This window comes from Anomalospiza imberbis, chromosome 16 (genome assembly GCF_031753505.1).
Source record: "Anomalospiza imberbis isolate Cuckoo-Finch-1a 21T00152 chromosome 16, ASM3175350v1, whole genome shotgun sequence".
NCBI lineage: Eukaryota > Metazoa > Chordata > Aves > Passeriformes > Viduidae > Anomalospiza > Anomalospiza imberbis.
The window spans coordinates 14,616,183-14,641,361 of NC_089696.1; the positions used below are offsets into that span (position 1 = coordinate 14,616,183).

At 45.0% G+C, this 25,179-nt stretch overlaps 2 protein-coding genes across 4 annotated transcripts; both read left to right on the forward strand.

Moving 5' to 3' along the window:
• The first annotated feature begins 511 nt into the window (after positions 1 to 511).
• On the forward strand, positions 512 to 2,440 carry LOC137483839 (chemerin-like receptor 1). 2 transcript variants are annotated; one of them, XM_068207240.1, is made up of 2 exons: positions 512 to 2,135; positions 2,272 to 2,440. In XM_068207240.1, exon 1 carries the CDS (start codon positions 890 to 892, stop codon positions 1,973 to 1,975), a length of 1,086 nt encoding a protein of 361 aa, XP_068063341.1. In that variant the 5' UTR covers positions 512 to 889; the 3' UTR covers positions 1,976 to 2,135; positions 2,272 to 2,440. The 2 variants fall into 2 exon arrangements, with proteins under 2 accessions (XP_068063341.1, XP_068063340.1); XM_068207239.1 differs by having other exon boundaries at positions 2,276 to 2,440.
• Positions 2,441 to 4,441: 2,001 nt separating this feature from the next.
• On the forward strand, positions 4,442 to 24,352 carry PRPSAP2 (phosphoribosyl pyrophosphate synthetase associated protein 2). Of its 2 annotated transcripts, XM_068207254.1 has the most exons (13): positions 4,442 to 4,774; positions 6,820 to 6,911; positions 11,742 to 11,861; positions 12,244 to 12,394; positions 13,526 to 13,578; positions 13,706 to 13,772; positions 14,363 to 14,535; positions 15,451 to 15,566; positions 19,037 to 19,092; positions 21,370 to 21,518; positions 22,038 to 22,108; positions 23,035 to 23,181; positions 23,663 to 24,352. In XM_068207254.1, exons 4-13 carry the CDS (start codon positions 12,276 to 12,278, stop codon positions 23,819 to 23,821), a joined length of 1,110 nt encoding a protein of 369 aa, XP_068063355.1. In that variant the 5' UTR covers positions 4,442 to 4,774; positions 6,820 to 6,911; positions 11,742 to 11,861; positions 12,244 to 12,275; the 3' UTR covers positions 23,822 to 24,352. The 2 variants fall into 2 exon arrangements, with proteins under 2 accessions (XP_068063355.1, XP_068063354.1); XM_068207253.1 differs by lacking the exons at positions 4,442 to 4,774; positions 6,820 to 6,911 and adding an exon at positions 9,472 to 9,615.
• The last annotated feature ends 827 nt before the right edge of the window (positions 24,353 to 25,179 follow it).

The window sequence follows — 25,179 nt, forward strand, 5'->3', positions numbered from 1 at the left end:
TGCTCAGGAGGGAGAGAAGCCAAGGGGAGGAATGGCACAGGCAGGAGTGGGGCCGTGTTTCCTTCATTCATCAAATCTGAGTTAATGGGTGGGCTTGGCCAACAGGCCCCAGGGAACCTGCACCCTCTGGGGCTTCAGGGGTTAACCAACACACCACAAATTGAGGAAGAAGATTAGGGAATAAGTGATCCTACTAAATTCCTCGTGATCCCAAGCCATAGGAAAATGGGGCGAGGCAGCGTGAGTCACCCTGGAGAGGAGCAGCACAAGGGGAGTCAGTCAGGAGGGTGAGACCACCCGCTGTGGGCAGAGCAGCCAAGGAGCAGCACGGGGAGCCCCGCCAGGATCTGCCAAGGCAAGTGCCAGGATGAACAGGAGAGAGATGAGAAGGGTGGGCTCACCAGAGGGCAGTGGGTGTGTAAAGAGTCTGTGGTTACACTTGGATACAGCTCAGGTGTTGTTCTGCACCTCCCTGGAAGGGGCTTGGTGAAGGAATAGTCTGTTAACATCATTGTTACCAGTCTAGATGGTTTTTGCTGTCATAATTTGTAACTGGTCATCCAAAGAGGATTAGTCACAGTGGGGGGGATCTAGGTTTCCATGGTTTTGCTGCTGGCCCATGCTGGATTGCTGCTGTGGGCTGGTGATGAAGGTGTTGTTCTGACACACTGACACCAACACCAAAATAGGGGTAGGTTTCTCTGGTCAGGTGGTTTCTGTGAGGTGCAGCTGCACATGCTATAGAGAAGGACTTTATAGTAATTATAAATTCATTTATCTAATCTGGCTTTTCATACACATTTTGTGTACAGTTGCTTGCCAATATTTTCACCTCTCTTGAGCTGCAGATAACAACTCTGTTGTGATTCCAGGTCTTGGCTTGCGAGTGATGGACAGCACCTCTTCTTCCCCTTCCGCCTTCTCTGCCAGCTGCCCCACGGAGCAGCCTGAGAATGCCACTGACCATGACTACTACTCTGGGCTGCAGAAGACCATGCACGTCCTCTCCATGGTGGTGTACAGCATTGCCTGTTTGCTGGGGGTGACAGGGAACGGCCTCGTCATTTGGATTGCAGGCTTCAAGATGAAGAAGACGGTGAATTCCATCTGGTTCCTCAACCTGGCCATAGCTGACTTCATCTTTACCTTTTTCCTGCCCCTCAGCATCGCCTACACCGCCCTGGGCTTCCACTGGCCGTTTGGGAAGCTCCTGTGCAAGCTGAACAGCACCATCGCCTTCCTCAACATGTTTGCCAGCGTCTTTCTCCTGACGGTCATCAGCATTGACCGCTGCGTTTCTGTGGCCTTTCCCGTCTGGTCTCACAACTGCAGGAGCCCGGAGCTGGCGGCCAGGATCGCGCTGGGGACGTGGGTCCTGGCTGTCCTGCTCAGCTCCCCGTACCTTGTCTTTCGGGACACTGTGGTCAGTTCCAGGAACGTCACCAGCTGTTACAACAATTTCGCGCTGTCCGACGACCACACGTCGGAGGCAACGCGCAGGCTGTGGAGGATGCGGCACAAAGCGATGATCATCACGCGATTCCTGTGTGGGTTCCTCATCCCCTTCATGGTGATTCTCATCTGCTACAGCGTCGTGGCTGTCAAGCTGAAAAGGAGGCAGTTGGCCAACTCTGCTAAGCCCTACAGAATCATCATTGCTGTCACAGTCTCGTTTTTCCTCTGTTATTTCCCCTATCACGTCTTCTCCTTGCTGGAAATATCCAAAAACTCTTCCAGCCATGAGATGAAACTGGCCCTTTACATAGGGATCCCCTTGGTTTCCAGCCTTGCTTTCTTCAACAGCTGCATCAACCCCATCTTGTATGTCTTTGTGGGGCCGGATTTCAAGGAGAAGTTTCGCCAGTCCATCCTGTCGACCTTCGAAGGGGCCTTCAGCGAGGAGTCGGTCCTGGGCAGCCTGAGCAACCGGCGCAAGTCCAGGTCTGCTTCGGAAGTGGAGATCCCGAGGGTCTGAGCAGGTGCTGGTGTGGAAGGGGTCGTTCTTTTCTCTGCATTTTCCCTCATTTCAGAGCTCACATGCTAGCGAGGTGTGATTTCATGTTTTGGAGATATCTCAAATATGCTGTGATTTAACCCACAATGGGGATGGAAGAACTCTCTGGAGCTGCAGCAAGGTGGGTCAAAGTAGCATTTTACTCCTTGTGCATTTTGACTCTTGTGTATGGAGCCTTTATTTAAAGAGGGTTAAATACAATGGTTGTATGTGTTTTTGTAGGGAATAGTGAGTAAGACACCCTTTTCTCTCCTCAGACAGAACAAATGAGTGTTTGTGCTGCTGTTACTCAGATTTGATGTATTTCTGAGCAATGCTAGTCTCTGTTTGTGTTTGACACGTTTCCAGCCCTTAAATAGTGCAGACCTGATACTTTGTGCTGTTGGTGAATGAATATTAACCCCCAATAAACTTGTGTAAAACATACCCAGCCTGTTGTGTTGCCTGTGAGATAAAACACTTGATCCAACCTGACCGAGCAGGTTCATCTTTGGTAACAGAACAAGCAGATAAAAAGATTAAATATCTAGAATTTGGAAACAAACCACTGGTATTAGCAGCAGCTCTATGAGTGAGGCAGACAGGACATGACCTGGGTGTGAGGATCTGCCAGGGGCACATGGATCTGATTGCCAGACTATGGTTTTGGGTTATTGTTGGGTTATTGTACCTTTGGGTACATCTGAAAAACAGTGACTGGGAGAAGAAAAAAGAACAAGTGGTTGAGCTGAGTCTGGCCAAGCTTCATGTTTGCAAGCTGTCCGGGATGAAGAAGATGAGGACTTTCTTACAGGCTTCATAAGCCTCTGGAACTCTGACATTTTTGTGAGTAGAAAATGTTGGTCATGTAACAGTAGAAAATGTTGGTCATGACAACACCTCAGTGCTGTCATTCCCAGCCCATCCTCAGCAGCTGAGCGAGAAGTGACTGTATCACACCTCCCTCTCCTGCCCTACCAAATTTACCTGTAAATTAGTCCAACCTACCAATTGTCCTGTTCGTCCTGTCAGAAACCTGCCTTGGAGCCTCCCTGCTCCAGTGGCTGGAAAATCTCCGACTCCCAGCCGGATTGTAGGAATTTACACGTACCTCACTGCTCTGCATGGATGACATTACGAATGAGAGCTGTCACTTGAACATGTTGGGGATTAATTATGGGCCTGCTGGGCCATGCAGTGTTGAATGAAGGTCGTGATCCTAAAGGCACTTAACCTCACATTCATGCACAAACCCACTGAGAACGGGGAATGTAACACGACCATCATGTGTCAAGTTTGAGTGAACAGAGATTTAACCTTTGCCACAAATTGCTGCCTGTCATGCAGATAAAACTGCAATGTTTGCTATGCAGCACATAACTCTGGGGCTATTTACTTGCTCCTGGTGGTAAACTACAGCATCGATTGCCATGTCAAGGTTTTGCGGACCCATGTTTGCTCTTTCTGGTTTTCCTTATCTTTTTGCAGAGTCCACATAATTCCTTGTGACAAGAGTCTCCATGAGTGTTGGACCTTGGACTCCTGTCTTGCCTCTCTCCTCAACCCTGGCAGCCTTGAAGGTCAGGATTTGAAGTGTTGACCTGGTTTGTTGTAGGAAAGAAAGCAATTTTCTGGGTCATTTGGAGATCAAAGGTGGGTACAGATTCCCATGGGAGAACGTGGTTTGAGTGAAGCAGAGTGTCTGGATGATCTGAGGAATTACCACTGGAAAAGCTGTAGGTAATGGAGCAGCATGAGCTTGGGATAGAGATGGATTTGTCATCCTGGGTCTGACGATCCCTGCCCTTTGTGCAATGGGAAACCGTGCTGACAGCAAGACAGGCCAGGCTGCCAAGGGACTGCTTCCAAGATAAATCTCCCATTGTATCGAGTTCCCTCATGTTCAGACTATCTCATTATCACAGGGATAATTGTCAGTCCCTCATTCCCAACTAGGAGGCAGTTCATTCTCTCTGATATTTCCATTTGCCATATGCTTATCTAGAAAAGCTTGAATGAAAAAAAGGGGGAAATACTTTCCAGCAGGCAATCAGAGGAGGCTGAACGGCTGCTTTGGCAGCTGTTGCTCCCTCTGACGCAGCTCTGCTGTCAAGGTTCTTTCAGATGCCATGGGAGGAGTGGAACAGCCTGAACCCCCCCAGTATTTGCAGTCATTGAGAAAGGCGCTGAACCCGCTGCCCTGCCGGTGTGAGGCTCATTGGTCCTGCGGAGGGGCCGATCCGACCGCCCCGCCCCTGCCAACACCGGGCTGGGATGGGCAGAGCCACTGGGGGGTTCGGGGTCCAGGCACTGAGGTGTGTGTGATCCAGGCTGTGCACGGGGAGCCTTAGCTGAGAGAACAAGTTTTTAGCAAGCATTTAAGTCAGAGATCTCACCACGAGCAGCTGTTGCTGCCTTGCTTTGGAGGAGAGACTATTGCAGGTGACTCTGGAGCTGGGAGAAGCTGCAGAGATGTCAGGGAGGAAACCAGCCAAGGAGGATGTGGCAAGCAGTAACAAAAGAGGAGAAATTATTTTCTCCCTGGGACCTTGATGAGATCAGGGAGATAAAAAATGGGATCAGAATAGTTATGAGGAAAGAGGAAGGAGTGGGAGTTAAGACAGCCTTGAGTACCATCAGCAGGATAGTGAATGCAAATGAATGGGAGGGACATGCAGCAGGTGAGGAAATTCTCATTAAGAAGAGCTTAATGAGACAATAAAAGCCTCTGGGAAGCTTCACAGTCCCCATGCCTCTCCTCTGGTGAGACTTTCCTGGTGAGTAAAATTTTTAAGTGTCCCAGTCTTGAACTTGGGGGATTGACTTGTTTGATAAGGTCAAAGGTAATGCACAGAGGTCTGAGAGCAGAACCTTTTCCTAGCTGAAATCATGCAGGAAATAATACAGTGAATTAGAGGAGAGGTTCTGGTCGAAAGCTTCTCTGTGAAGGAGATGTTGGTAGTAGTGTCAATAAGTGGGGAAGGCTGAAGAGGCCTGAGTAAGGCTCAGCCTTTTTTTGGTGTAGCAGCTGGATGAGGGTCCCACTCCCAGTGAGAGCATTAATCTGCTCTCGCTGGTCCTGGTCAGAACTAAACTGGGCAGGACACATTATACTCTTTGCTGATTGCAGTTTTCTGCTTCCCTAAACCTCTTCTAGCTCCTTTTTAGTGTATGGGCCAATATGGATATTCTCAGTTCAGTCAGAGAGAAAAGGAGAGCTTTCTACCAGGCTGGGCCTGGGAAAGAGTTTCAAAGGAATGTAAATAATTCCCTATCTCTCTTGTTGTTCACATTGTTTATAGATATGTTCTGCCACTGTGTGTCATTCACTGCGCACCAATGGTGTGAGATGTTTTTACTTTAAGACCAATGAAATTGGTCTGCATGATGTTCTCTATAAAAAGAGTGATGTATTTGAAATAAATCAGTTGAGTTTAGTTCTCTTCTCGTCTTCTGAATTGGAGTCTCTTTGTTCCCGTCCTGCCTCAACGACAGGCCAAGGCTGGTACCAAATCTTTCTTTGCACCCCACAGTTGTCCATGCAAAACATAGGACCTGCTCTCATACACTGAATTTTGCTTTAATCTGCAAAGTTGCTCTGCAGTGACCGAGTCAAGCCCTTGCTGTGCTCCCTAAATGCTTGCACAGGGCATAGTGCCTGTGTGCTCTTTGGACAGGAGCTGCAGCTTAGTGAGGCAAATGGCAAATCATGCTGGGACTCAGCTGGTAGGACAAAGAGGAACAGAGCACTAATTAGTGTTTGTCATGGACTGTGTAGCTGTTCAAATTCCCTAAAATGACATGATTTCACTGTGCAGTCCAACCAATTTTGCCTAAAGGCCAATCAAAGGGCAAACCACACCTGTAAACACCAGGTGATGGGCGTGAACAGAATCTTAGACAGACTTTGCAGGACAGAGCTGCCCTCCCACAGCAAAGCAGAGGGAATCTGAGAGCTAAACAAGAGGCACCACCTCTGGCTTTGTGTTTGCCCAGACCCTCACTCTGATATCCAGCTCAAGCCGTCTGTCCGTGCAGCACCTGTCGCACCCCAGGTATTCCCACAAACCCCTCATCGCCTTGTTGGGAGGCTGGTTGGTGATAACCCCGTGTCTGTGCTGGAGCTGATGCAGCAGATCTGTTAAACATTACAGACTGATCCGGAGCTGGGAGCGCAGTTGGAAACAGGAAAAAAAAACCCTGAAGGGAGTTCTTCAGTCGGAGCTTTGTGACTTGGGGGGAACAGGTCTGGGACAAATGAGTCTGTGCCTGTTTCCTACAGACAGCCAAGCAGTAATATTTGATAAAGCAATGCGTGCTGTCTGCCACATCCCTTCACACAGAGAAGACATGTCCCCTCCTCCAGGACCTCCCTCCAGGCATGGAGAATGCTATTTCCGGATCATTCCCAAGATTTGATAAAATTACAGCTCCCTCCATCAACTCCAAAATGCATTTATAGTTGTTTTGAGTTCTGCCTCCCTATCTGGGTAGTATCCATGGCAGAATCATCTGGAAATTGGACACAGTTGTCCCCCAGGCAATAAAGCTGAAGGCAGGGGAGCAGGGGAGTGATGGCTTTTGGTCTGTGCTCAGTGTGGAGGTGTCTGTGTGCTGCAGAGCCTCCCTGTGGCCTCTACCTGTGTAGGGTAGAGGATGTTTTTGGGATGCCTTTATTTGTTGGGAGAGACCAAACCTATCCACAGGGCTCTGTCATGATGAAATCAGAGTGTTATTTTGGTGCACCATGTCTGATAGCTCTCACTGTCAGCTGGTTTGGTAGGTGAGCTTTAATGTCCACTTTTTTTTTTTTTTTTTTTTAACAGAAACAACTTCAAACAAACAAAAGCCAGCCTGGTTGATCAGTGATGGATGGAGCTCAGGAGCTGGGGTGACAGCAGCATTTATTTTCTCTCCGGTGATGGATGCAGGCTGTCATCCAGCCCAGTGCAGGGTGAGCAGTGCCCTTCACCTTGGCTGGACTAGGTGTGGTGTGGGGGAGTTTTTTTTTTTTGCACATCTCTGCTTGCCAGGGTAACATCTGGATTAAGAACAACAAACCTCTGTGAGCCAGTGTTTTCACACCCAGAAAATTTTCAGAATTCCTTAGACGGCTGCTAATTGAATCATTTGAATGAAACAAAATCCTGTGTGCTCATCTTGGAGCAAGTGTTTGTTGAACTCTTAGCATTTGAATAGAGTATTGTCAAATTAACAAATCCCTCTCCCTTGGCAGCTGAGATTTCAACTGGTGTTCCTCTGATCAGGAAGACAGAGGTGGGAAAGAAATTGATTTTTTTTCTCTGAGAAAATAAAGGCAGTAGCCTTATAAAAAAAGGATCGGAAGACAGGATCACTTATTTCCCGGTCCTGTGGTTTGCTTAAGCAATGTCAGGAATTTGGGGCAGCACAAATAAAACAGTCAGCAAATTCTGAGTGCCCTGGGGTATTGAAAAATGCTTCTGGGGAAGGCTGCTAATTACATTATGGGTCAGTGCTTCTCCATGTGTTGTTTCTGGTTGTTCTGCATTAAACTCCCCTGCCACACCAGCCTGTAGCGGGATCCCGCGAGGGAAACTGATGCCAAGAGAAATCTCTGCTGCTCTGTGAAGAGGCCAACAAAAAGCTCACCCCCCTTCCTTTTTGTCCTGAAAACCCTGAAACAAAAAAAAAAGAACCTGCTTGGGTCAATGGTCCTGAATCAACTGTGTGGAAGCACCAGCCTGGAAGCAAAAAAACATGGACTGGGAATGGTGGAGGTGGTGAGGGATGGGACTCTTCCCTTACACCTCAGTGTAATTTGGAAGAGGATGTAGGAAAGGCAGAGGATCACTGCAGCATCCAAGAGGCTTGATGGCCTCTTTGCTCACATATCTCTAACAGATGTCCTGGCTTGGTGAGCCTGCAAGTGGAGTGCTCAACATCTGCTCCACGTTAAATGGCTTTTCCTTCCCCACCTCCGACTCAGCTGAAAAAAAAAAAAATCAGAAAAAGAGACAACTAAGTCTTGGAATGCATGAAGCGAGAAACAAATGTGAAATCTGGGGAAAACACTGGCCTGTGAATATTTAAAGTGGAAAACGCAGCTTGTAGAGGCAGAAACATGGTTTCAAACGATGAATTTAATGTTGTCCATTCCTAGGCATGTTTGGTGAGCTTGCCTGTGGCTTTTTCTCCTCTTTTATGTTAAGGCCAGTGTGGGCAGAAATATCTGCTGGGATGATCAGCTTTGCTCCAGTGCACCCTGCAGTCCAGAAATAATCAAATTAAATTGCTTTTTGTGAGAAAGGCTGCAGTAGAAAGTACCTGATTTGTAGCTTTATGCTAAATGCTAAAATTCTGATCCATAAAATGCTGTTCAACTTGGGTGTACTGAGAAGTGTAGTTTAAAACAGGTTCTAACTGTGCAGTCTGGGGAAAAAACATGGTGTTTGGGTTTTGTATTTAAAGGAGGGATGTGTATCTGTGTGGGATGACTGCAACTTCCTCAAAGCAGTTTTGTCATGGGTGTCTTGGGATAAAGCTTTTTTTTTTTTTTCTTTTTAAACAGGGCGACTGAAATAAGAGCCTCATTTCAGATGTCAGAAGAATCTTTGTGCAGTTCAACCGATGCATGTGGCCAGGAGAGTCCTGAGAGGACTCTGGATAAATCGTGCGCGCTTTTGACACGGAACTGAGAGGCCACTGATAGCTTCTGTTCTAAATTTACTTTGCAGAAATGCCTCTCTTTCTATAAACACTGCTGATGGCAAAGGCTAGACGGTAGCTCGGTGTCCGGCGCGGATGGAGCCGCCCCTCCATCCCTGTCTGGTGGGGATGCAGATGTGGGAGCTCCGAAATAACGGCACCCTCTGGACATCACTGCGTTATTCCACCTGGATTTTGCACCAGGGTAATTTTTGGTGGGGCGGCAGCTGAATTGTATGGTGTTGGGGGTCCCCCTCCATCATCACAGCTGGGGACTCGGATCCGTGCTTCTCTCTTTCAGCAAAGGACAAGGCTCATGATGGGCCTAGAAAATGTATTTTATAAGGGATGGCTGAGCTGGGTTTGTTTACTCTGGAGGGTGTCTTCAACTCCCTGAAAGGGTGTTGTAGTGAGGGGGTTGGTCTTGGCAATGGCCTTAAGCTGACACATGGGAGATACAAATTAGAAATCAGAAAAATTCACTGTCCGTGTGGCCAGGCATTGGAATAGGCACCCAGGGAGGTGGTGGAGGTGCTGGAAGAGGCATCCGATGCGGTTTCGTGGTGCTGCTGCGCTGACAGTCGGACTGGACGGTCCTGAAGGTCTCCTCCAGCACTGACGAGTCTAAAACCCTCAGACGCGGCGCGCCCGTCCCGGTGCCCCGGAGCACGGCGCCCGTCCCGGTGCCCCGGAGCACGGCGCGCTGAGGCGGAAGATGGCGCCGGGCTCCCCTCAGCGCGGCGGGGGAAGGGGGAAGGGGGGGGGGCGTCGCCTCGGGCCCGCCCCGCCCGCCCGCGCTCCCGCCCTCACGCCCCGCCGCCATCTTGCCCGCGGAGCACCGGAGGGGCTGAGCTCCGCCGCCGCCTCTGCCTCTCCCCCTCCTTCCCCTCCGGCCGGGCCGCTTTCTCCCGGGGCCGGGGGGCCGGAGCCGGCAGGTAAGGCCTTCAGCGAGGGGCGCTCCCGCCCGCTCAGCCCCGTTCAGCCGGCTGTGTGAGGGCAGGACATCCCCCTTCCCCACGCGGGGTTCCGACGCCTGAGGAATGGGCTACGTCGCCCTTCCCTCAGGGGATGGAGACCCTCTGCTGGGCGGCCCCTGTTCGGGGTTGCTCGGGCTGCCCGCAAGTCCCCCAGGTGAGGGGCAGCGGCGTGGGGCTGCGGCGTGCCCGGGCCGCTCTCGGGGCGGAGGGATGGGATCCACGGGGCCTGTGTAACCCACCTGGAGCATCCGAAGGACCGGTAGGGAGGTGTGGGCTGGCAGGGTCTGTTAGCCCACGGGGATCGGTGAGTGTGGAGGGACGGGAAAATTCCCTGTGGGGAGATTGGTGAGAGGGTGCAGGTTCCCTCCATCCCATGGGGTCCATTCCTTATGCCATCCACTTATTCCTGCTTCTGTGGCTTTCTGTGTGGACATGCTCAGTTGATGGAGGTATAAAGCCATGTGTGCCCAGTAATTGTTGTGCTCATCACGATGTGTCTGTGTAAGTGTGTGCAGCCCAAAAGGAAAGGCAGGTGTTTGTGCTGCAGCCTGTTCTGTGGTCCTTGTGTTCAATCTTGGAAGGTTGGCCCACCTCAAACCAAAGGTTGTTGTCCCATGTACCCCTGTGGAGTCACGCCTTTGCACATCTAATAAAGTTTTGTGAGCTTGCTTTTATCCCAACACCTGTTTGAAGGTTGATATATCCATATTACTCCTGAAATGCAACTTCCCTGCCCACACACACCATAGCCCACCTGCAGCTGCTGAAGTACATCCACAAGAAAGTCCTTGACCTGTAATAACATTGAGCAATGTTAACTGTTGCTTGTAAATACATCAGTATATCGTGGTGTAAAGTGCACCCTCAGCAATAGCTGGGAGCCAGCAACTCATCTTTTCTGATCTCTTAATCAGCTCCTCATTTCCCTAATCTATGGAACAAAGAGGACACACAACTGGATAAGAACACGCCTTCTGAACGCTCTATGACTGCTTTTAGTAACACAGAAAGTTGCCTCCACGCTGTTCCCATCCAGGCACACAAGCAAGGTGCTCTCAGGTGCTGTTCTCAGACCTAAAATCCTTTCAGGTTGTTCATTCTGGTGGAGCTGAGATGGATCTTGAAAGCCATCATGAATATTTGATAGGTGATGGCCATTAGGTGACAGCTGGGAGTTGCAGAGAGTGAGCAGCAGAGCAGAGAAACACTAGATAAGAAATGTTTTGGGTTTTTTTTTTTTTTAGGTATTTAATTTGGGAGGGATACAGGTCTTGCTTTGGGGATATGGGAGGCCCCTCTGGTTTTAGTGCAGTGAAACATTCAGACATTCTGGGGGCTGAAGCTGTCGCTGTTTGTGCTCAGTCTGTGCACAGTTCTGATGATAGGCAGGTTTTCATTCACGGCAGTTGAGCACAGCTCAGCCTCGGCACCAGCAGATCTGTTGTTAGGAAGTTCCTGACTTGACTTTGGCTCTTCACAAGAGTGAATCTGGTTCCTCTGGCAAAGTTAAACTGAGCCAGACTGTCTGGTTGTAAAGGAGGTGTGAAGGAGTTTCGTTACAGACCTAGCCAGCTGTTCTTGTAAATACAAACCCCTTCTTTTTCTTTTGGTTGTTGTTTTGGAGTACTTAATAGTTTAAGTCATCAGCTTTTTCTAACCAATTTTACGTTTGACTATTAGGTAATTCTGTTTCTCAGCAGGGAGATGTTTACCAGGAAAGAATTACTGATTTCATTGTAACTTCTGTTTACTTTGGTTTAAATTATGCCACTCCTATTTGATATGTCCAGTCTCCTACATAATGCTGAAATGGATGATGAAGGATTGGATTGTTTATGCAGCAGGATTTTGAGTTGAATGCTGCTCCCATCTGTCCAGGGCTGCTGGTCAATGGGATCTTTTTTCCCCTTTAGACTAAAATTTTATAGTAGAAGTAACCATGAAAATGTGATTTACAAAGAATAATAAAAACATGGAATCCCATCAAATCCTTGGTGAGATTAGTGGTTTGTGCCTTTATTTGAAACAAAAAAAAAACCAAATTAAACTGATTGCCTCCTGATGTTTTTCTCCTGTTTTCACAGGAGAGATATTGCTTTCAAAGAATGACAACAGCTGCTTCAGCAAGGGGATTTGCTGTGCAAGAGGTCATTATTTACAGCTGTCAGCTTCACTGAATTCTTCCTTACATTTCATCCTTATTTGTAAGTTTATAAGTTACTGCAGAGTAATGGGAAGAGACTCAGCTTTGGAAATAGACTCTTGTAGCCAGGGCTCAGGAGCTCTTTTTGGCTCAATTCTACCCCAGACTGTGATTTTGGAAAAGTCAATAAAGGTTGCTCAGTTCTGGAAAATGAACTGGACAAGCTGATGGAATAAAAGCATCAGTGTTACTGAATGATAGCCTGAGGAGAACAGTTAAAAAGGAAGAAAAAAATTGGTGCTATTAAAGTGGGGATTACAGATTTTAAGGATGCTGGAATATCCAGGGTTCTGGGAGACTACACTTTCTAAACAGAGAAAATGTGTGTCTTGTTTTGTTTTGTTTTTTAAACATGGATTTAAATTACCTTTGATCTCTTACAGTCTTTTAGGAGCGGCAAAACAACTTGGGGTTGATGTTTTGTGTGCCATCAACTGAAATTGGGGCCATCATGAATATCACCAAGGGTGGGCTGGTGCTGTTCTCAGCTAATTCCAATTCCTCATGCATGGAACTGTCCAAGAGGATTGCTGAGTAAGTAAAGTCTGCAGGGAGCTTGCCATCTTGGGGTTATTCTGATGGGATTTGTTTTACTGGACACTTGATTTCCCTATTTAAGGAAGGTTACGTGGGAAAACTGCCATGATTTGCAAGAATATGGAGTGTGCTCTATTGGAAAGTGTATTTCAACAGCTCAGTAACAGAGAGAGTAACTTGTATTTGAATTGTTCCGTGGCAGGCTGTGACTGGCTGCAGCATTTCATAGGAAACACGTGGGGTAAATTAATGTTTGCATAGTGTTAAAGCATCATGGCAGAAGTTTTCACTCCTTGTACTGGGGTGTTTTTAGGCAGGAAAGCTACATCCCTCCTGCTCTCTGCATATTTTGGATGGGAAAATTTCTTTAGCTTAAATCCATGAATAGCTGTAGCAGAAGTTTTAGGATTTATGTACATTTTTGCAGTGCTAATTAGGATGCATAACATTACTGGGAATATTAGACAAGATGGATTTCTTCCAGAGGCTTATTTACCCAAAGTTAGGTGTGATAGAGGAAGGGGAGTGCAAAGGAACTGAAGTTATGTATAGAAAGAATTTGGGCCTGAGTGCAGAGCATACTCTGATCTCTTTGTAGTGATGAGGTCTAGCTAATGCTGACAGGTAATAAATACAGCAGATATTATTCTTCCAGTATCCATAGAACAGTGCTTGCTACTCTTTCCTCTTCACTCTGCATTGACTTTCTTCTATAGAGAAGAGTGATTTAAAAGCAATATTTTTTAAGTATTGTGCACATGTATGTTGCCACGTGTGTGTATATATATATATATATATATATATATATAAAAATATATATATATATCTGGGGCAAGAAATATTAAAAATTAAAAAATGTTATATGATTTAGTATTCCAGCATTTTTTTTCCTGCTGCTTGTCCTGAGCTTGACTGGAAAATAAGTTTAGCATAGTCGGCAGTGCAGTTTTTGGAAATTGTAGGTGCTTTTTAAAGAGATGCTCACTGTAATTAACTGGTTTTATGGTTTGGGATTTTGTTTCCTTGGTTTTCTCCCACGGAATGCAGCCTTTTCAGTAACTGTTGCATTATATGGGATTTGCCCTTCCTCTCCCCTTTTTGACTTCTACCTTATTTCTCTTCCTGCAGGCGCTTGGGAGTTGAGATGGGGAAGGTTCAGGTTTATCAAGAGCCAAACAGAGGTGAGCATTTAATTAGCAAAACTGAAAATGCACCTGACACTGATTTGAATCTATTGGTTCCCCTTTTCTTAGACTCTAAAAAGAGGTTTTTGCTCTTGCAAATATTACATATTTCTCTTCTTGGCAGAAACACGAGTGCAGATTCAGGAGTCTGTGAGAGGAAAGGATGTATTTATCATCCAAACAGTTTCAAAGTGAGTAACTGTTTAAAGACCCTGTGCTAGCATTTGATGTGGGCTGTCCATAGCAATGCTTCTGGTTTCCATTTTTTATCACCTTTTATGTTTGTGATGCAATGTAATAAGCTTATATGAACTAGATAGAGGTTGTGGAAGGTTTTTGGTATTGGTTTTGTTGGGTTTTTATATGTACACAAAGACAGCTTTGGCATAAGGTAGCTTCTACAATTTTAATTTTAGTGACTATATCAATAAAACCTTCCTCTTGGTCTCTGCATTCCTTCCCTAAGTGTATTCTTTTGCTTATGTCAATCTCTTTAAATTCTTCTCTGCTCAGCTCCCTCTCTCTACCACCATCACAAAGTGAAGATGTAGGAGGAACGTTTCCTGGGCAATGTGTTCTGTGATTCAGAAATTCTTTAATTTTATGTGAAAAGAACTTTACAAATGCTAAGTCGTTTTTTTTAATGGCAGCAGAAATGTAGATCTTAGTTGATGACCGGTTCTCTAAAAATGTGCCCTCTCCATCTCTGCTGGGTGCAAATACTGTGGTGAATAGAGGAATTTTATGCACCAGCTACAGAAGCAGTTGTTTCTCGTTGCAGGGATGTGAATACCACGATCATGGAGCTCCTGATCATGGTGTATGCATGTAAGACCTCCTGTGCCAAAAGCATTATTGGAGTGATTCCTTACTTCCCCTACAGCAAACAGTGCAAGATGAGGAAAAGGGGCTCCATTGTCTCCAAATTGCTGGCCTCCATGATGTGCAAAGCTGGTAAGAATGTGGCTGTCCTTAAATCAGAGCAAGGGGGGCTCCTGCTGTCAGCTTCCAGGTTTAGAGAGATCTGTACACAAGTTTGGACTCTGTTCAAAAATAACTGCCAAGCTTTTCATGTGTTTAAAACCTACGTAAAAAGGAGAATGTAATTAGAAATGTTTCCAAATTATGAGTACATAAAAACCCCAAATTCAATACAACCATTTTACATTGAGTTGTACTGAGCTGGCAAAATGAGTCTGCTGGGCTGAGCTGCTTTGGGTTCTCTCATAATACCAACCTTTGCCTTTCTTACAGTCTGGAACAGTTGTGCCTTGTCATTTCTGGCTTGTTTTTTACTTTTTTTACTTGTTGGATGAATGCACTTTGTCCTTTACATTTGAGACCATGTGGGAGAATGAGATTATTCATCTTCACAGCCTTCAACACATTTTCTGCTTCTTTCCTTTCACTCCCATCCCTGGGAAAAAGCAGGCAGTTACAACAAACGATGGGATCTGGGCTGTTATTTCGAGAGAAGTGGTTTTTGATTAGGAGCTTGGCCCCTTTTTCAGGAGTTCAGAACTAATGAGCGAGCCAGGGTCTTGCTGTGTGACATAGGACAAATGAGTGCTTCCATTTTGTCCCGTGTCCAGTGGAGAAGGATCTTCCTGCCTCAGTGTGGCACTGCAGAGTCAGTTATGTGCAGCGTTCTGAGGTTCTTTTAAAAAAGTCACTCTAGAAGCCTCAAAACACATTAATGCCAGTGTGCTTAAGAGGGACTGAAATTAATGTATTAGGTATTTTAGTGTTCTCATACAGCTTAGAAATTTTCTGGACAAACTGCAGTGAATTTATTAGAAAAATAAATGTCTGTTCTCTCTTATTTGTCTTGATGGGCTTCTCTGTATATCTTACTGTTTTGTTTTAAAGGACTAACTCATCTTATTACTATGGATCTACATCAGAAGGAAATTCAGGGTTTCTTCAATATTCCAGTTGATAACTTGAGAGCATCCCCATTTTTACTCCAGTACATCCAAGAAGAGGTGAGGAAGGCCTGTTATTACAGTTGTTTTTCTAAATTCTTTTTTTGTCATGTCTCAGGGCATCTGAAACAAATCCCTCTGAAAAGATAAACTCTTCAAACTGAATTTTAAGGGGGAAGGGTCATGTTGGGGCAGGGAGTGGTGTTGGGAGCTGTTGGTTCTTCTCTTCTCCACACTTAACTTTTGCTTTCCTGAAGAGCTGGTGTTTTCTTAGCCATGCAGCAATGCTGGTTTTTTTTTTCTTAGATATATTCCCCTAACACTGAAAAAAATAGGATTTTCTTGCTCTCAGTGTCCTCTTCCTTTTCTATTTCCAGTTTCCTTGACATTTATAGGATGGGCTGCTTGTGTGGGTATAAATTTAAATCACATGATAAGAAACACTTTGGAAGTTGTAAACTATGAGAGAGCCTATTGATTGTGCTCTGAAATTCAGGCTGGTGGGTGGAAGTCTCACTCACTGTTAGTTCAGACTGCATGTCTTGACTTGAGGAGCTTAACTTGGGATGTTCTGTGCCTCTGTTTCTCCATCTTATTTTTATAAGGGTTTTGAGAAGTGCTACTGGTAGATTGGCCTGTACAAAATGTGCAAATGATAATTGTAGGTATAAGATGCACGTTAAGCCTCTGACTAATGGTAATTTGGAATAAAGCAAGTGCTTTCTTCCTGGTGAAAGGGTTTAGCTCACTCTTGCTTTTGAATCCAAGCTATTTCTTTTTATAAAGATAGGAATGCCTCAGTTTAAAAAACAAAACACACCCCACCCCACCCCCTTAAAGAAACCCAAACCAACATGGTTTTGTTATGACAGTATTAAAATCTGTTTCAATGCCTCATTATAATTTCATTTGGTAATAGAGTCAAAGCGGATGGCAGAACAAAACTCCAGGCTCTGCAGGCTCTGGCTTTGCCACAGTCATTCATCTTGTGTTCCAGGAAAGAAGTATTGCACCTTGTAAGCACTTCCTAACTTAAAAAAAAAAAGAAAAAGAAAGAACAAAAGTAGAAAACCAAATACACAGACACAAGACAAGTTTTGCCTTTATGTGTTGCTTGAAACTGTGGTTTATGGTCAATAACAAGATCATGGTCCTGGTTTGGTCTTGAAGCACATTGTGGTTCCTGAGCTTTTAATGGTTTACACAGAATTGTTGCAGCTTTGAGTCTGGCACTGCTGTGCAGTCTAAAATGTGGCTATTTGTAGAGATCTGAAGTATGTGTAAAGAAGTTTTAAAAGATACTTTTAGTTCTTCATCCCTCTGCTCATCCATGAGGGGATTTTCTAAAACCAGAATTATCTGAATGGATCTGATCACATGGGATCTGTACTGGCAAGTACCTTCACCAGCCAGATCATTTATAGTATCTGTGCTTAAAACTTTGATCCTTTGCTGCTCAGGGGGAATTCAGTATTCATCTCAAGTTCCTGGTGGCCACAACTTGCTGGATATCCTGTGCTGGGAATGCCAGAGCCTTCAAAGCCATGGGAATCATGATGAGATGTACTGAGGAGCATGAAATGGAGTCCAGCTTGATAAGAATGAAAGTCACTTAAAAAACGTTTCACTGAAAGTTAGGAGAATGAGGGCTTGTAGTTGTTTCCTGTTGGAAATTTATGCCTAGATGTGAAGAGAATCACTTGCTGTTCTGGGATGAAGACAGTCCAGTCAGTGAAATTCCTGTGATATGAAAATAGTTTGGTGTTTTCCTCTGTGTGCTTGGCAAATGTTGGATACTTTGTGGCTTCTCTTTCCTTTGCGCAGGTGTTAATCCCAGAGTGACACAGCCCTTTGTTACATGGACACCTTGACACCTCAGAGTCTTTGGGATGACATTTCTGGCTTTCTGACTTCATTTTTGAAGAGCTGAGAACAAATTTGTTAATTTGGCAGAAGAAAAAGGAGGCAATGGTGTCTGAACTAGATCAAAGCCTTTGTTATGTCGAGTGACAGGCCCTGCCTTGTCCATACCTTCCGTCATGTTAATCTTTGCAGCCTCTTGTATAACTCCGTCTTTGTAGAGGACAGAACATGCTGAATTCCCAGTTGATAGGTGGAGTTACTAACATTGTGGATTATTAATGTTGCCTGACGTCCTCAGAAAATTTCTTACTTTCCGTTGGTTGAGTCCTTGCCCAAATTCAGAACTTATTTTTTCTTTCCCATGCCCATTTCAGGTAGAGTTTTGGAAATAATCAGCCAGTGCAGTTTGTATATTGTGGATAAGATTGTGGAAGAACTTACTTTGCCTGCGTTTGCAGAAACCCCAAGTATTTCTGTGCTCTGGAATGGGTATTTGACATCTGACAAGGTGCTGAGCTGCATGACAGGGTGTCATCCCCACAAATCTGTGAATTCCATCCCTATCAGATCCATCTGCAGGTACTTAGTGAAGTGTCTTCCATCCCTTAACACTGGGATTCTGAGGACTGGACCTGCTCTGTAGGACTTTGCTTGGCTCAGGGCTGTCTTTTTTGGCTGGAAGGACAGACAGGTTCTCTTTAAGGTGCTCTCCATAGAGATGGATCATCCCAGGGCAGCGCAGTGAAGGAAAAGGCTGAGTTTGCAAGGAGTGGGGTAAATTGAGGTGCCAGAGGGAGTGCAGTTGTAGTTGCTGTTGGAAAGGAGAACTGAAAGTGTGAATGCTGGAATGCTTGGGAAGTTACAAGCCAGATGAATCTGATGTGGAGTCACTGTTTGCAGGGAAAATGGAGGTGAGAATAAGAAACTTTTGAGAGATGGAGACTAAAATGCTGGTTAAATAGGGATCAGGAGTCTGGAGTGAAAAACCAGTACGAGAATGGGGCAGAGACAGCCAACTCAGGAGCAGACTGTGCTTGTGAAGCCTGACTGAAGCACCTGTCAGACATCAGAGGGAAACCCAGACTTGCTGGCCTCATCCCTCTGGTGCTGTCAGCATTTGCAGCAGCATCTCCTGGTGCTGACCAGCGTGGCAGAGTTTGCAGCACTGTGAGACTGCCTCCAGGATCAGTGCAGTGACTGTGGAAGTTTTGTCCCTTCTGATGGTCCAGAGAAAGAGTCATTGTGATGTGATGGAGAGGTGTGACTTTTCTTGGGGTACTCTATAAGACAATAGGAAGTTGTAAAATGCTGGTTTTTAGTGATGAAAGACAACTTAGGTTGAACAGGAAGCTTTAATTTTGATGGTTTCCTGTTTCTTTCAACACTTGTGGGTGTAACACTGATGTCCTAAAGCACTTACTCTTCTGTTATCTGTACTATAAAATGGGGTTTATAAAAGGTTTGAAGTTAATATCTGAATTTTCTAAATACATGTTTTTACTGAGCTGTCAACCCTGATCATGTATCATGGATTCTTGAGGTTGCTCTCTTAGGTAAAATGTTCGATGCTTAAAATTCTTCTGGCAAAATAAAGTTCTCTGATTCTTACTGAGTTTAAATTTGTCTAAAGATATGAAGTGGACATTGCTATCTGTTATTTACTACAGATACCAGACTACAGGAATGCTGTAATTGTGGCCAAATCTCCTGCGTCTGCAAAGAGGTGGGTAAGATCTGCTCTCTTGCCTTAGAGCAGGAAATCTCTGTCGGGATTTTGTTCCTAGGATCAAGTGAAGGACAAATAATTAGTGAGGGCAATAATTAGAAGATGCAGCCTTCACACCCCTCCCAATTCTCCTCTGTCAGCTGTGTAGTTTTTACATCATTGCTGTAATCATAATAAATCTAAGGAGAGTTAAAAGAAGTACAAAAGGATGTGGTAAATCAGTGCAGTGCTTATGATAAAGAAGGTTTTTAATCATGTTATATTGTGTGCATTTACATTATAAATCTCCTGCTGTAAATGAGGAAAAGTGGCTGGAAGTGTAATGCCATTAATCCAGATGAGTTTCTTAACATGGGCATAACTAAGAACATGGCTGATCAGATCCTAAACACAGATGGTGAAACTGGGTTTGCTGTTTGAGATGATTGTGATTGTGAAGTCTCTGGTGGCTGAATGACTGTTCTTAATCCATGAAGCTTTTTAGTTGACTGTTCTAAACTCTGGAATTACAGTGCTGTCAGCAGGTGCTGTGAGAGCTGGATGGTGGTTTAAGAGATGCTGTATTTGCGTGGTGACAAACCAAGAGTTTGTTGAAAAGATACTTGGGCTTCCATGCCAGTGAATTGTGATACTCTGTGTTTTCCATGTTTTCTGTAACAAACCACCTTTTGTCATCTTTTTCTCCAGCAGTACTTTTTGTGATTTCTTTTGTTTTGGCCAGGTAATTTTACATTTGTTTCTTTTGCATTTCTTTTCCATGGTGTCAGTATTGCCTCTTGGGTGGAGGCAAGGGTTTGTTGCACCATTTTAATGCTTATCCAGTAATTGTCAATGCCAGCAAATAGACAGATGAATTGCACATCATGCAGTGATTTGTAGAGGAGAGGATCCAGAACTGTATTGTTTAGCTTCTTCACATGTTCCTGTGAGTATTTAAGGACAGTATGTGAAGAGTTACGTTGTATTGGGAGAAGGATAATTGGATGTTTCAGCCTAATTCAGGCTGAAAACAATCTAGGAAAATACTTTTGATGAATGCCTGCTTGTGAAAGAGAATCCTTTGTGGTGAAGTTCGGAATGTCAGTGGTTTCTGAGCTCACTGGAAAATTAATAAATCATTTGGCTGTTACTTTGAACTTTATTCAGTTTAATAGTGCATTTTAAGGTAATTAATATGGTTTTATTGATAGGATTATTCCTGCTAAGTCATAACTCTTAATATTTGTAATGATAATTACCTGTAATTAACTACTTGCAAAAATATTGCAACTGTATGATAACCACAGGGTGGAAGATTCTTCTTTTTTAATTAACTGAGTATCACGATGGGCAAATCATTCTCTGGACTTTGAATTGTTTGGATAGTGAAATAAGGCTTAAGGACAGAGGAGGTGATTCAGGCACTGGTCTGAGGTGCTGATGTTAGAGCAGAGTGAATCACTCTGGATGTGCTTGGACCAGAGGAGACTTGGATGGGTGGCTTAGGCAGGATCCCAAACCCTTGGGCGTGCAAGGTAGGGTGGGATGGATGTGCTAATTGGTATTTGCTGCTTCCAATATCTGGGATGCAAATTCCTGTTTTCCTGACTCCCTGCTTTTCCCACTCCCCCAAGTAACCTTACACTTCTTTATAGAAATTTCTAATTTTAGTTGAAGAAATAATGCAGTGTGAAGGAACTTTGTGTCAGCTAATTAAAAAATGCAAGCTGTTCAACTCCCAAGTGTGGTTTGTTAGGCAGAATGATCATCTGATCCCCTTTTCCATAGGGTATCTCAGGTTGTGTGTCAGCAGGTCAGGGATACTGTCTTTACTTAGTACTAAATAAATAGGTGAACACTTGTTTTCTCTTTTTATATGAGTATTTTTTTTTTCCTATTAAATGTTGACAATCCAGACATCAAGGCTGTTCTTGGTTACTGTTAGATGTGTCCTGCTAAAGCATGAGATCCCGAGGATGCTGAAGGCTGGGAAGTGTTATTTTGGCTGTTAGGCAAAGCAGAAGGGAGTAGTCAGCATTTTGTGACTTGCAGCATTTATTTTGTAGCTTTAAGGCCCATATGGGCACTTTGAAGGTTATTCTGACTTTAACAAACCTGATTAAAAAAAGATACTGAGCGGCAACTGAATTCTTCCATGAATTCTCCTAAAATTTTAGGATGGTTTGACTTCCCTCTGAAACATTAGAAATAAGATGGAAATAGGTTAGGATTGTAGTCAGGTGAGTTTTTTGATATGTAACCTTTTCCTGGGTTCTTTTAACCCTTCCCCTGCAGGGCACAGTCGTTTGCTGAGCGCTTGCGGTTGGGAATCGCCGTGATCCACGGGGAAGCTCAGGATGCTGAGTCTGACATGGTGGACGGTCGGCACTCCCCTCCTACAGCCAAATACGTAGCTGCTATCCACCCCAGCCTGGAGATCCCCAGTAAGTAAGTGTGTGGGGGAAAGTGTTACCTGGTGTTTTTGTGGGTTTAGGGATTGGGTTTGGCAGGGATGGACTGTCTATGTGATAGAGTGGTTCTGCACAGAGGGAAAATAAATCATCTTTCTTAGTGGGGAGAAGATGATTCCTTCATGCTTGAGTGTGGATGTGACCTACATCTTAACCACCACAACTGCAGGGCACAAACCCAGCGTGGGTGTCAATGGGTCACGGAACTGGTTGTGTCTGCAAGCCACTGTTTCTGTGCTGAAATTAAGAATTGATTGAATTGGTAAAGAATTCAGGTATAAATGAATATAGTTAATAATTTAATTAAGCTTTAAAATTATTTATGCATTAGAATCTTGCTGGTTTTCATTCAGTAGTGATGTTGAAATAGTTGCTGCTTCATGTCTCTAATAGTGGTGACCCATCAGACATTTCCATAGTTCAAATAAATTATATAAACTTCCTCTTTTCTTTCTCCTTTTTACCCCTCTAAAAACATCTGCCATTAATCAGTGCTGATTCCCAAGGAAAAACCACCCATCACAGTTGTTGGAGATGTAGGAGGAAGAATAGCTATCATTGTGGTAAGTGAGATGCCATCAGTTCTCATAAATGATATTAAACATGTTAAAGTTGCAGAAATTAAGTAGCTGTTCTGTATCAGCCACTAAACTTTGGTTGCTGCTGGACTTCTGATAGGAAGGGACAGCACTGAGCACACTCTCAGAGCTGGCTGGGAGCTCTGCAGGGATCCACTCTGGAAGCAGCATTGGGACCTTGTTTCCATGAGCAGAGCAGGTGAAATTCTGTTCAGTGCTTACCTGAAGGGGTTCAGGCACTGCATGCACACCACAGGAGGAGGGGAGCATCACCCTGTTCCTACTGGTGACTTTAGAAATGCCAGTGAAGCTGAGGTGATGGACCTGGACTTGTTGGAACAAGTCTGGAGGAAGCCACCAGGATGATCAGAGGGATGGAGCAGCTCTGCTGTGAGTCAAGGCTGAGAGAGCTGGGATTGTTAGCCTGGAAAAGAGAAGGATCTGAGGTGGCCTAATTGTGCCTGTCCTGTACCTGAGGACAGCCTGCAAGAAAGATGGAGAGACTATTGATAAGGGCCTGCAGTGACAGCACAAGGGGGAGAGTAGGGTTAGATTGGATATAAGGAAGAAATTTTGCCCTATGGGGGCAGCTGTGGCTGCCCTGTCCCTGGAAGCATTCAAGGCCAGGCTGTGTGGAACGCTGAGCAGCCAGGTCTAATGCGAGGTGTCCCTGCCCATGGCAGGGCTTGGAATGAGATGAGCTTTAAGGTCCCTTCCAACCCAGGCCATTCTGTCATTCCTTGATGCACTCTTCTCTAAAGCAGAGTGTAATCTCTGGGTTTGTCAAGGAAAAGAACAATTTTCGGATAGTTTGGGGTTTGCTACGCTTGTTAAAGCTGTGCTGTCAGTCAGATCTGCTGTGTTGGTTTGTCTGATGTGGTGAACCCTCAGTGACTCTGGGATTTTGGCAGGATGACATCATAGATGACGTTGACAGCTTTCTGGCTGCAGCTGAGACCCTCAAGGAGAGAGGGGCCTACAAGATCTTTGTCATGGCCACCCATGGGCTGCTGTCCTCAGATGCTCCCCGGCTGATCGAGGAGTCTGCCATCGATGAAGTGAGTGTGGAGTCTGAGCTCTGGTCAAGTGATCTGGGGCTTTTTCTCCTGGATTGATTGTTGTCATATGCTGCCATGAAAGATTTAGATGGGAAGTTCCTGGTTCAGGCTTTCTTACTATGGAATTGTGTGCTGGAATATTAGCATGCACATGTCTTTATAGCAGGGGGAAATGTGGGAAGTGGTGAGGTGCTGGACTGTCAGTATCAGTATACCATTCTCTTCAGTGGGTGTGATATTTTTGTACCTCCTCTGGATCTGTGTGGCTGAATGAAAGGAAGGAGGGACAGTGCCATTAGTATCCATGGATACACGGAACCTATGGCAACACATGGCTCTTCCTGAGATCGTGACCCTGGCAGTGATGTAAAACGTTACTTTGTCAGTCAGGGTGGTTTTGTAATTCTCCCTTTCACCCTTCCAGTATAAAAGGTGGGAAACAACAGAGCTACGTTGTCCTGACCATTTTTTCTTCCTGTAGGTGGTTGTTACAAACACAATTCCACATGAAATACAAAAACTTCAGTGCCCTAAAATCAAGACTGTGGATATCAGCATGATCCTGTCAGAAGCCATTCGCAGGATCCACAATGGGGAGTCCATGTCCTACCTGTTCAGGAATATAGGAGTGGATGATTAAAGCTTCTTCCTCTAAAGAAACACCCCGGGCCAAACTGGAATCGAACAGAGAACGAGCTGTGAAGCATTGTGCTTACCTTAATATTTCCATTGAGCCACTTCTTGTTTTTTCTTGGTTTAAGTATCAAGGTAGAACAGTTTTTAAGACAATATTTTTTTTTCCCTTTGCAGGGTTTTTTTGGTCGGGGGGGGGGGGTTGGTGGGAATAAACGTTTTACAAAAACTGTTCTAGTTGCTTTTAGGTTAGTTGCACTATACACGACGGAAAAATCCCACAAAACACTTGAGGCAAGAATTTGGCTTCTAAATTAAGCATTCCTTTTCCAAAGCTGCTTGCTACAAGTGCTGTAAATGATAATAAAATGAAGTGACTGTATAATATTTGCATTTTAAAAGCCAAAAAGGTTGTACTGTTGTATGCAGTTCAGTGATTTTGTAGGAGTGCTTTTATAGAAAAGCATATGGAATATGCACCTGTATTTATTTTCTGCGACAAAGAATAAAGACTTGTTTTGTGTGAGCTTTCTAAAAATGTTCATGTGCTGGTCCTTAGTCTTCTAAACTGTGTGTCCTTAAATATGGCAGGTGGATGGCAGGGAGCAACAGGGACTTGCTCAGACCATGGCACAGATTCCCAGAGAAGCTGTGGCTGCCCATGGATCCCTGGAAGTGTCCAAGGCCAGTTTGGATGGGGCTTGGAGCCACCTGGGATAGTGGAAGGTGTCCCTGCCCATGACAAGATTTTGGAATGAGATGATCCTTCCCAACCCAAACCATTCTGTGACTCTGTGACTTGGGAATATTGTGGGGGGTGTAGGTTCCAGCTGGTAAAATCAAATCAGCTCATCACCAGTAAACTGGGGGGTGGGGGGGTTTTGAGGTTTCTTGCCTGCCCTGAATGCGTGGACGAGCTGAAAAATACACCATAGTGCAGAGCTGAACTTGTCCAGGTTTGTTTTCCCAACCCTCCTTGGGCAGGTGTGGGTGGAATGGCCGGCTGGCTGCCAGGCAGCAGCTCCCAGTCCCAGAGACTCCCAAGTTCTTCAGCTGTTGCAGAGAAAACAGTGGTGGAATTGATGAGCATTTAGAGGCTGTTTGGTTTAATCTTTCCATCATGTCCTACAAATGAGTATAAAGCTTTTGGCGTGTTCAGAAGTGAAAATTTACCTTTGTTGACACCATTTCTATGTTGGAGACAAACTTCCCAGGACTTTGGAGGGTTCATTGACTTGAAAGGATAAAACCAGGTGCTTTCCTTGATGTTAATGGATACACCAGGCTGACTTATTGACTCGTGTGGGTACTTTGGATGTGTTAATGCAGGTCAAATTCCAGCTGAGCACTGAGGGGGAAGGTCAG

Excerpts from the sequence above, each read along its gene's own strand:
- LOC137483839 (XM_068207240.1), top strand. The coding sequence starts at position 890 with ATGGACAGCACCTCTTCTTCCCCTTCCGCCTTCTCTGCCAGCTGCCCC.
- PRPSAP2 (XM_068207254.1), top strand. The coding sequence starts at position 12,276 with ATGTTTTGTGTGCCATCAACTGAAATTGGGGCCATCATGAATATCACC. Across the intron at positions 22,109-23,034 it reads GAAGAATAGCTATCATTGTG|GATGACATCATAGATGACGT; the intron begins GTAAGTGAGATG and ends GGATTTTGGCAG. Across the intron at positions 23,182-23,662 it reads AGGAGTCTGCCATCGATGAA|GTGGTTGTTACAAACACAAT; the intron begins GTGAGTGTGGAG and ends TTCTTCCTGTAG.